General features: G+C 40.0%; 1 protein-coding gene across 5 annotated transcripts; it reads left to right on the forward strand.

The window, feature by feature from the left end:
* Positions 1–9,937, forward strand: LOC137980225 (histamine H2 receptor-like). Of its 5 annotated transcripts, XM_068827627.1 has the most exons (4): positions 2,809–3,801; positions 5,912–6,006; positions 7,321–7,524; positions 8,374–9,937. In XM_068827627.1, exon 4 carries the CDS (start codon positions 8,397–8,399, stop codon positions 9,321–9,323), a length of 927 nt encoding a protein of 308 aa, XP_068683728.1. In that variant the 5' UTR covers positions 2,809–3,801; positions 5,912–6,006; positions 7,321–7,524; positions 8,374–8,396; the 3' UTR covers positions 9,324–9,937. The 5 variants fall into 5 exon arrangements, with proteins under 5 accessions (XP_068683747.1, XP_068683720.1, XP_068683728.1 ...); XM_068827646.1 differs by lacking the exons at positions 2,809–3,801; positions 5,912–6,006 and adding an exon at positions 1–134; XM_068827619.1 differs by lacking the exons at positions 2,809–3,801; positions 5,912–6,006 and adding an exon at positions 1,370–1,480.
* The last annotated feature ends 2,187 nt before the right edge of the window (positions 9,938–12,124 follow it).

Genomic DNA, 12,124 nt, shown 5'->3' on the forward strand with positions numbered 1-12,124 from the left:
TTCGTGTGGACGGGCAAATTCGATTTGAATACGCTACGTGTGGATATATATGGAACAGTCAACGGCGAACTCAAATTCATTCAAAATCGCTCAAAAAACCGCTTTTGAGGTAAAAGGACGAATATAAACCACAGGTAAGGTAATTCAACGTTTATTTATCATTGATTTACATACATAGTTAACGATATATCGCTATAGGTGAAGTAAACGGTAAATCCAGTACATTTACTATAAAATAACAATCGGCTACACATCCGATTGTGTGGGCCCCCTGTGTTGAACCTGGGAACAAAAAGTTATAGTATTAAAACTGGGTTTGTCACCAGGTGGATCCATTGGCAAATAAAAAATATAAATATATGTTACTCTGGTGTTTGAAATATAAATTATGTACAATAAAAACGTTTTCCGACGTTTCGGTTGTATTCAACAACCTTCATCAGGGAAAGTGAAAGATAAAATTTACACGAAAGCTAAGGTATTAACTAAAACGCTAATTAAAATTCTAACGTTAGTGTCATTTTTTTTTTTCTGCAATAGTCAAATGCAAATACTCCTTGGGGAGTAGTGCTCCATCGTCTCGGTTGAGGGGGTCTTTAGCACAGTTTATTTCCCAAGCCTCAAGAATTTTCCTTTGTCGCCAGTTATTGTTAGTTCTGAGAATAGTGGCCTCATTCCACGCGATGTCATGATTCGTTCTTATAACGTGGTCCGCAAGTGCTGATTTTTCTTTTTGTAGCCGTGCAACGGCCTTTTGATGCTCGCCTTTTCTAGTTGTAAATTTTCTTTGCGTTTCTCCGATGTAATTCTTGCTACATACTGCGCAGGGAATGTCATACACGAGATCTCGAATTTATTCTTGGCCCATTTCGTCTTTCGGCTTTGGAAATATCTGGCCAATCGTATTGTTTTTTTTTATTTGAGGCGAATGGCCGGGCCCCCGTTGGGGAGAGTGCAATGCCCGCCAGACATAACGACTAATCCAAAAAGCTATAGATTCTAATCCAAAAAGCTATAGATTCAAAAATATCCGTATATTACGTGTGGACGGGGCTTTAGTTGGAAGAGAAAACCGTTTGGAAATTTATTGGTGTTGTTTTTGCTCCATTTTAAAAATATTTTCAACACATGAATTCAAACCAAGATGTTAATTCATTAGCCGGTCAAGCTCCACGAACGAATTTCCACTCAAACACTGTCACAGCAACCGACTCGCGTTGACCTTGAAATTTCCTAAGATATTTCCCTGGTAGCACCGTTAACTCAAAAGAGAATATCGCTGGCATAGAAACGCACTATGCAGTCAAAACATTAGTCAGTTTTGTACCCAGTCTGCAGTTCGCATTTTGCACCTAGTTTGCATTTTAAACCGAATCTGCAATCTGGAACCTGCAGTCTGTAGTCTGCATTTTATACTGACCGGTAGGTTATCTTATTTCAAAGATCAAAGAAATAACGACGTCTCCTCCTCTAACACCAGGTAAATGCTCAAACCATTTTTCATGACGCCTTTGATTACAACACGTAATCTTTAAACGTAGTACTACTTAACGTCTGGCATTTTTTCCCCGGAGGGGGGGGGGGGCGGACTCCCATATGAAACAGACGGGGATGCTCGTCGTCTCGCTTAGGGGTGTAAATTTTGGATTTTGGTCTCGCTTAGGGTGTTCCGGGCAAAGCGCCAATATTTTATGCCACCAAGGTCTCGTTTAGGGTTCCGCGAAGTAACACAGAATTACGCGAAGAGAAACATAAGTCAAATTTCCTTTTAAATTTTCTTTTTAGAAAAAGCATTCGATGATTATGCCTCTTTATCATTAAAACTCATCGCGTGTCGTATTTTTGTGTTTTTAAACGGTCTCTTTTAGGGGTCAAAATTTGCTTAAGCCACGCCTAGATTGGTCTCCTTTAGGGGTTAAATTCAAAATTTCCGACGAGCATCCCCGTCTGTTTCATATGGGAGTCCCCCCCCCCCGGGATTTTTTCACTGTTTTGGATCAGTCGCCCTCTAAAATGCACATCTCAAGTTTCTTTTTGTTTAAGTTGTAGCGGCATCGCTTGAATTACGGCGCATATAACAATTAAACGCCATTCGCATACAAATAAGTGGCTGGGTATGTCACCTTAGTGCGCATATTTCCTCTTCGGTTTAGCCAGCGATATGCCAGTTCCTGCTCAGGAACAGCTTCGGAAACACGATCACTTTATGATGTTGTCCTTAACGCATTTAGCTCAATGTAAGATATTTATGACTTTCGATTTGCTGGCTGACTATCTCCAATTCTTCCAGCTATTGAGAACCAGTGATTTTCATTGTTTGGTTCTTCACTGGTCAACTTCTGACTTCAATTACTGAGGCGGTTTCTCGAAGCCTCTGTCCTTCGACTTCTTGGGGCCTTGCCCAACGTAAAAGCAAAAAGCAAGGTGACACACGCTAACACTAACCCGGTTTCACTGGCGACAAATGTCTGATTGGTCGACGCCTTGCCATGTGACTTCAATAGATCAAATTAAACATGGCTACCATCGGGTACATTAAAATCAGATCTCCCTCGATAAAAAATACTCTTCTTCAGGCCAGTAAAACCGACGAATGTTTTGACTGCATAGTGCGTTTCTATGCCAGCGAGATTCTCCTTTGAGTCAACGGTGCTACCAGGGAAATATCTTAGGAAATTTCAAGGTCAACGTGACTCTCGGTTTCTGTGACAGTGTTTGAGTGGAAATTAGTTCTTGGAGCTTGGGCTAATGGATTAACATCTTGGTTTGAATTCATGTGTTCAAATATTTTAAAAATGGAGCAAGAAAGACACTCTTTGAGGATGATGTACAATCCTCCGGAAGAATGCGAGGGGCTATCATGCAAGTGCACGTGTTCCTTCAAATTGTTGCATTTTCTTTGCAAACTGATGTGTCTGGCCGGCCAGTTCTGACAAAAGGAAAGCGCCCTTAGAGACAGATGATCTAAACCATAAGAGATCACAGCAAGTGCATATATATTCAGGGCCATGTGTTATCTTATCACGAAAAGACTGAATTACTTTTGACATGGAATGTCTAATAAAGTCTTGACCTTGACAAATTTCAGCTTGGTTTAGCCTTGAGCTCTGCATAGCTTTCCTTAATTGGTTCTGTGCTTTTCTGTTTATTTCTCTGATATGTTCTAGATTGGAAACTTTACCCTTGTGAAATGTTTGCTTTTCATATTCCCTTGCTGCTTCAATATTTCAGATCTTTTTTCGTGTTTTGCATTGTTTTTCTTTTTCCCTGAACTCTTTATTTTGTCTCTTCCGCTTGATAGATTCTCTCATATAAGCTCTTTTTGCCACTGATTTGTAGAAACATCATTTTTGGCCATGATTTATAATAATCGATTATTACCTCTGAATAATTGTTGACATTGGTAGCACTGCTGATTTCATAACCTGAAATACTGTCATTATAATAATCTAACTGAATTGCTGAAACATAGTGTCTTTCATCTAGGTGTCCAATGTCAATAACAGTAGTTCCCTGTTGTCCGCTTATAGGACTGATAACAGTTACTGGTGCCCACCCCTTAATGGATTCATTTATATGTATTGTAACATTTAATACATCGGAAACTGCTTGCACAATAAGTGCTTCACACCATGTATGTTAACGTGACAACACAGCCACAATTGCTCTGTAATGGGTTCAATAAAATGTTGACGGTTATTTCTGACGTATTCGACTCCAGCAGCATGTACGTTCATGTGATAGGAAGGATCATTGTAAAACTGGTGGGCAACAGAAGAAAAGAAGCATGAACCATCTGAGGTACATTCTAGTGTCTTCAATCCTTTCTGAGCAAATCGAGCCTGCAACATTGCTATAGAAGGATTTCTCAGAACTGCAAGTGTACACGTTCCATAAGCAACATGGCCTGGGTTCGATTTAATGTCTCCTGATATCAATAGCTTTTCTCTTGTTAGACAATACCTCTCATTTTGTTGGTTCAATTTTGTTGAATGCTTAGTAACAGATTGATCTTGAATACACAATAGAACTGACAAGTCTTTTTTGTGTTTAGCAGTCCTGCGGGTAATAAGATAAAATTGACGATTAGAATCTCCTACTCTCGAAGATTTGTTACGACTGAGTTGCGGTCTAGGTCTAGACATTCTTACTGCAATATAATATTGTTTTCCAAAAGCGAGAGATAAACACTTTCTCAACTCAGACGAACTCGGTACGTTCTTCTTTAAATAATGCACCATACACTTTCTAATTACCTTGTCTTTATGAAACAAGCTCGACGTTTTCTTATAAGGAGTTCTCAATGGAAGGTTTTCTGTTCCAGGGAGCGTGTTTGCATTTTCGAACGGCCTCAGCCCTTGCTCTATCGTAGGAGATTGGTACGGATTCCTTATCAGTTTTCCTTACATAATCAATGACCGAGTCTTTCGGCAGTTCGTCATTATGGTCCGCCATACAAGCACTAGTGTCTGGAAGCATGGGTTGCTTGGTTGCCTCACTAATTTTCATGTCACTGATGTTGTTCAAGTTAGATTCATATTGGTTCAAGTTGATGACTCAGCTTGCAAAACTTCGTGATAGTTTTGATAAACATTGGTATACTTTGATAGCTTTGATGTCACTCTCCAAATGGAAGGCACCTTCCAAATGAACTGTATTATTTATTAATCCCTCGTGAGCTTAGGGGATCGACAGAGACTGTCTTCTCGAGTCTTCTCACCATGTGTCTGTCGATTCCATTTCGACATGTATTAAAGTCTTTGCTTTGGAGAGTGAAAGGCGGTGCACAATTAAATTGCACCAATTGCACCAATGTGCAGACTGCAGACTAAGCCTAAATCACAATTATTGAAAGCTAACCGTTTTAAAACGGGTTCTTAGACTTAAATAATGTTTATCAGCGCTATTTGAAATGGGTGCTTAGACTTAAATAACGTTTATGCTATTTGTAGGCAATCTACAGTCTGCAGTCTCCAAATGTCAGACACCGATGGCGGCGCACAACCTAGCGAACAGGAATTAAGTCACAGCTGTGTTGTGCGGATTATCCATCCTGATTGGCTAATTAGACCGAACTTCCGGTTACGCAGGAGTGACAAATTTGCATAAATATCCCCACCAAAACTCGTGGATATATCCACGAGTATAAATACTTCAGTAGCTAGTTTTTTTCGTTGTCTTCAAAATATTTGGTTATTTTACCAAAACCCAGTGTCAAATTTCTCCCCAAGAAAAACGCGGGTTCCAGCCCTTGCAAGAAACGTAGGTTCCAGCAGTGCGAAAAACAAATGAAAAACAAATTTCTCGCAATTGGTGCTCCGCGACGCGTGAGCGCCTTTTTCCCCACGGGAGTTCCGCTTTGTTTAGTCAATCGTTCAAGACAGGTGTGTAGAAAATATTGTTAAAACTTGGCAGAGGCAAATAATTTTTCTTTTTGTCGTTATATCAATGTAGTCACCTGGAAATTGAGGAAATTACAATGGCTTTCCTTATAGCACATTTGGCTTAGAAATCAACAGCCAATAAAAATACACATTTCGCAAGTACTACACATTTATTTTTGTTTTTTGATCAAAATCTATGATTGAAGACACCTCCAGCCCAGCAAATCAATAAATTAATCGAGAAGATTTACTTATTCCAATAAGTACTTCGTGAATTTCTTAACAAGATTTCGTCGGAAGCAAATTTCAAACAGGTTAGATTTTGAATTCAAGTTGTCTATTTCGTCCTGTAATTACGTCGAGTTAACAGAAGGAAGACCACGCATACAGATGTTTTTCCCGAACTCATTACTTAAAAATCAATATGATTATCAACATGTTATTGATTTCCCTGTTTCCATTCTCGTTGACCTGACCTGTTGTGGCAATCATTTTGTTCGTTCAGAAGCTCTTGATTTACATTTTAGTAATGTTTTACATATGCTGCATTACGATATTTTCGCTTGAGAGCTTTTGGTTATCCGCTGTCTTCGTAATGTTCCTGAATCAACGATAAAACAGGGTAACAGTCCATAAATATATAAAATCTACATGAGTGCTCTTTAAAGTATATATCAGTAATTACTAATTTTTTTTTTTTGTTAACTGAAAGGTCAGTGGACACCTGAATCGCTAAACTTAAAGAAAATAAGTTTAAAAACGGAGATCAGTGTTATGCCTAAACTATAACGAGGAGTGATATATTCCAAGTATAAATATTTGCCGGTTATTTATGTGAAGGTAGCGCAATTAGAAAATTCTCCTTTTTATGAAATTTTCAGTCATTCGGGTCGCATCTTCCCTCAAATTCTGACGAGGTACTTCTTCCTTGTCGATGTTTACTATCTGTAACTGGTACGGTGTTGCGTCGAATTTTTATTTGATAAGGTTTGTTTTAGTGAGATCAAAGGGACTTATCATCATTGTTAATGTAAACAACATTCGCTTTGCCTTTTTACAGTGCGAAGCGCCTTAGGGGCTGTTTACATGGAGGTAGGAAGATCCTAGCACTAGGAAGATCTTAGAAGGCGGATCATCCTAGCGCCATATGTTTTCTGTATTCAGTTTACATGCAAGAGGTCCCTAGTGGCCCTAGTGCTAGGATCTTCCTAGCTGTGAGCTAGGAAGATCCTAGCGCTAGGAAGGTCGACAATTTCGTCTGGCGTTGCCACAGGACGATTCTAATGATTCTGATGACCGCCGACAATGTTCAGGACCAATTTTGTTTCAAAGATACACCGCCCAAACGAGTGACACAGTGGAAAGTAACGAGCAATCGGTCGACAGCAATGTCGAAAACGCTGCGAGTCAAATACATCCGAATGAGTTGAGAGATTGCCTGGAGGAAGGTGAAAAGGAAGTTATTAAAGTTAGTAAGGAGAGTAGAAGGACCCAAATTACACGTTTGTTGTTCTCGCACGCCATCTTGCTTTCATTCTCCACTTCCACCTAGACAGAAACTTCTGCATGTAAACCAAACGAAAAGTTGTTTCGCCTTCTAGGATCTTCCGAGTGCTCTATGTAAACAGCCCCTTACCGTGGCCACCCAACAAACTTTCACATTTGAAAATTACGTGTAAGTACGTCAACTCGAACAACCCATTCAACGGTGTTCAACTACAACCGTGCAAACTTTGCAAGGAGGGGTGACTGTCAATCAAATTCGCCGCACCCTGATGGGCGTATAAGTTTTAAAAACTTTGTTAGGTGGCCACGGTAAGGCGCGTCGCCCTGTAAAGTCATTTTGATAAAGTGTTATCAAATAGATGACAACCACAAATCAACAGGCTAATAACGTTTTTTTTTTTTTTTTGGATAAATATTTGCTTGTTTTCAGTTCGCTTGTTCCGGCGTTCTTGACACTAATTAGCACAAGATCTTCCTAGTTCCTTCCTGGGAGAAAGGGAGATCCTCTGAGAACCACGAAAACTACATTCACTCAAAAGATCATAGTTCAAGGAACATCATCTCAATAACATTTCAGTAAGATCTCGGAAAGTCAAGACGCGCTCATCTGGTTGCTCATCTGAGGTTGTCAACGGTGAGTTTTCAGAAACATGTTATACGTAGAAATTTCCCCTTTCATTTTGGAACGCTAAATTTGTTCGTATTTTGGAAAGTATCAAAGTATTTTTTTTCATAACTAGTCGGAAGCCAGTGCCCGATGTCATTTTCACTTACGACTTGGACATACATTTGTCTGAGCATTGCAACGTCGGAGAATAAAACAAAAACATTTTAAGTCAGGAGTCATTAGAATTGCCAGCAATGCCATGATAACTGCGAGATATAGTTCCACTACTGGGCAGGCAGCCACCTGGTCCTAGCATGTACATTATTATTATTATTTTTATTATTATTATTAGTAGTAGTAGTAGTAGTAGTAGTAGTAGTAGTAGTAGTAGTAGTATTGTTATTATTATTATTATTATTATTATTATTATTATTATTATTATTATTATTATCAATGCAGTGCTCAAAAAAAGAGAAACATATGGACTTGGTCAAAGACATGAAAAGTAATTACAGATGTGTAATGAATGACATTGGCATTGACAAAAAGCAAAGACACTATGTAATAAAAAAATGATAAGTTTAGCCATTAGAGCAACATATTTTATCATAGAAATGCGTTTTGGGTTAGCCCAGAACTAAAAAAAATTTATTATTTTTAGTTCATTCATCTGTAAATACAGTATACAAGTATGTCACTCAATTTCAAGAAGCCAGTAGTTAATGGCCTACAACTAAACAAAATAAAGTTTCCATTGCTATAATTGTTTTTAACTAATATGCTAATTTTGTGCTGTGCCCTGTGGTTGTCTACAGTGCGACGGGGGATGCATTTTCTTCTAAGAACATTCGCGACTAAAACAAGTTTTTATTGCAGGTAGAGAACCTGTGCTTTAAAGTATGTTGGATCGTGAAGCAGTGGTGTGGACAGTTTTATTTATATTTGAGGCTTTTCTCATAGTGGTTGGAAATCTGTTCTCCATCCTAAAATTCGCTGACAGTGGTCAACTTCACAAACGCAGCACCTACCTTCTGATAAACTTAGCCGCAGCGGACATCCTCGTGGGCGCATGCGCAGTCCCTTTATTTGTGTACTTAATTGGCGGTCAAGGAAAGTTATGGTTTGTCAGTTATGAACCCTTCGTTGACGTTTACACTGCAATAGACGTATTGTCCGGGCTTGGCTCCATTTCATCTCTTACGTTGGTGTCTTTGGAAAGACTGAGTGCTACCTTGTGGCCTTTGCGCCACAGGACACTTCGATTACGAGTTTACATCATCGGAATTACTTCTGTGTGGGTTCTGGCATGCTCCATAACAGCCTCTGGAATGATCATAGGTCGCATAACACCTTCAAAAAAAATCCTTTTCTATTTCTCGGTTTTCGTTCTCGCAGCGTCTTGCCTTACAATTTTTGTCACGAATTTAACGATTTGGATTTATGTGTCCCGTCATCGCCCGAGTCTGTCGCATCACCAAAACGCAGCACGGACGCAAGAGCATCGACTGACAGTTACGTTACTCATTGTCACACTAGTTTCTTTGTCCGCTTGGCTTCCTTTTGCGATCATAAACATCGTAAACAATTTACAGCCCCTTTCCTTGAATAAGACACTCATTTACGCTTCAAAGCTGCTTCATTATGGAAACTCGGGTGCAAATGTGTTCGTCTACACTCGGAGGATTGCCGAGTTCCGAGACTCCCTCCAGAAAATCTATTGTTGTCACTCGTCGCTTAACGAAAATACTGATGCTGTAGTGCTTCAAGCTAGAGTAGTCGGTATTTCGAAGGAAACAACAAGGATGGAAACAGGAGTTTTGATGTAAAGACTTTTGACGGATGATAAAACACGAAGGAGCAGTACTTTCACGTGACTCAATTGGAAACAAGTTGTTAAAAAAATCACCTCGATGTTCCGAAAAAGCCCATGCAAAAGTGTGTAGTGAGGACCATCGCAAACTCTTGGTTTTGGAGGGGGTTGGGGGAGACATTAAACTCAACTCCGGCGATAGACCTTTTCACAGTTTGTGACGCCAAATTAGGGAATATTAGGGAGCTTACGAAACGACGACGTCGACGGCAACGACGACGATACAAAACAATAGGTTTAATGAGCAAAAACAATGGCTCTGCACGCTTTGCACGTGCGTTTTACATTTTAGTACATTTCTTTGTCGTCATCTCCTAAATGACGACGTGAAATGACCAAATTCAAGGTTCTGTGAAGGACGTTAGCCGGTAGCCTCGCAGCTCCTACAAGGTCTCACCTGATTGGAGACCACCCTTGAGGTTTAACAAAAGAACAAATAACAGAAACAATGGACCCTAGAGGATAGAGTTGCAGCCCTTTTGTTTTAGGCCTAGGGTCCATTGTTTCTGTTATTTGTTGTTTTGTTAAACCTCAAGGGTGGTCTCCAATCAGGTGAGACCTTGTAAGAGCTGCGAGGTGACCCTCGTTGGCACATGACGATGAATTTTCAATTCTCTCTCTACGATTCCAACTCACTCATACCGGTTTAATTCCTCGACAGTTACTACACATTTTTAACGCGAAACTCCATGAAATAGTTTCGTACTGATATGAATAACGCGATCTCGTATTTTAAAATGAAGTCTTCGTTGCCGTCGCCGTCCTCGTTTCGTAAGCTCCCTAGTATCATTCACAGAACGGAAAATTAGATCATTGCACAAGGCGCAACGTCTGAAAATTGGATATCAGAAATCTCCTCATATCACTGAACTGAACTGGGAAAACATACGAATGTCAAGAACTGAAGATAATCGTTAATTTAGAGAAAGGAAAGCCAAAACACAAGTATTTTAAAGATGATGAACTAATGAATCGAAAGACCATGCTAAATATATCTGGAAATGAATCGAAAATGTTGGAGATTTCAAGTATCTTGGACACATGTTCTACAGTCACCCGAATGAGACCTATGTTGACAACAGAATACCACTGAAGTGCAAATGGAAAATTATAAGAGTCACCCGTTTAAGTGCTAAGTGCTTCACATTTTTATGTACTTTCTTGGCGGTAAACGGTATGCAGCACTTGGCTTCGCCGTATAAGAAGTTCTCACTGAATCATCTGCGGTTTTTTAGAAATGTGGGCTCAGGTTTAGGCGTCACGTGACAAACGTCAACGCTTCTTGTTCGAGGAGCGGACGAGTTTGCCTCAAATCTGGTAGGGTTAACATTTTATAACTGATTTTTCGGATCCTCCTTGTCTACAGAAGCCGTCAGGCTGGCATCATTAAGCTGGAATGTAGGTAAAGGCAAGCCTTTGAAAGAAAACAGAGGTGAGAGATGGTTTCATGCACACTGGCACGCCTAGATTGCCTTGTTGTAAACATGGCGGTTCACAGCACGAGTGAAGTCGTCTCTCTGGCCTTTCTGTGGAGGAATTCCAGGACCTACCGGTACAATTTGGGCACGTTTTGAAAGCTGAAAACTTCAATCGATGCTGTATTTTGCTGGTAAAACTGGAAGGCCCGACACTTATAAAAAATCTATGAAATGAGAATGTGGGGTCTTCCCTTGTCATGAAATGGCAGAATTACCCACAATCCTTTTTGGGCATAAACAAGTCCACTTGAGAAAAACGAGACGCGCCCTCATTAAAAAGCAGAAGCGCTACCGGAGGAAAAAGTGAGAAGAACATTTCTACTAAGGAGTAGCCCTGGTTTGTGCAGTTAAAGAACACTTTCGATTTCTACACAAGCTTCTATCGTAGACAACTGGCGGCAAAATTAATTACTGCCCTTTTGGTGTCATTCTCGAGATTTCCGACTGTGAAAACTGTCATACCTATCCGCCGCTGCTATCTACATACAATAATGTTTTGACTACAGCTTAATTAGCAGAAAATATCACAATGACACAAATGGCTCAGGGACCGATTAAGCTCTCCCTCTCTGGATTGAAAGTAAAAGTTAACGGTAAAAAACAGCAACGGCGATTATAGACCGTTCAACGGTCATTTACAAATTGAAGGATCATGTGCTTATATATATCTTACAAATGCGCATGCGTTCTGTACGTACTATGGTGTGATTAGTCGTGTGCTTACCACATGTTGAAATGCAAGAAAAAAATTCCAAACTATAGACCATCCTTTTTAACATGTGTTTTAACAGAGGAGCTGCGAGTAGTCAAAGGGTTAGTCACAATGGCTCAGGGACCGATTAACCTCTCCCTCTTTGGATTGAAAGTGGAATGTTACATTCATTTGCGTAGGAAATAGAATCATGCAAAAGACGAGCATTGTCATTTATAGTTCTTCCCTTGACAGATGCAGTCTGGTCAGAATGAACAATCAAGGATAGCACACGTTGGAGTCGATTTGCTAGAGCTTTTGTCAAGATTTTGTAATCAGTCGTCAGCAAACTGATCGGCCGCCAGTTCTTGAGTAGAGTGCGATCACCCTTTTTCAAAACTAGCGATATGACACCACGTCGCCGCGACACCGTAAGACAGCCAGTGTCAAACGCATAGTTGTAAACAAGAGCTAATTTATCGCACAGGAGTGGCCAAAAGTGCTTGTAGAAATTAGTGGTTAAGCCATCAACGCCGGGGGACTTATTATTTTCCATAGAAAACAAAGCTTTCCTCAACTCATCCACAG

Source organism: Montipora foliosa, chromosome 1 (genome assembly GCF_036669935.1).
Source record: "Montipora foliosa isolate CH-2021 chromosome 1, ASM3666993v2, whole genome shotgun sequence".
In the NCBI taxonomy this organism is placed as follows: Eukaryota; Metazoa; Cnidaria; class Anthozoa; order Scleractinia; family Acroporidae; genus Montipora; species Montipora foliosa.

Bases quoted from the DNA above. Each gene is read 5' to 3' on its own strand.
- LOC137980225 (XM_068827646.1), top strand. From the start codon at position 8,397: ATGTTGGATCGTGAAGCAGTGGTGTGGACAGTTTTATTTATATTTGAG.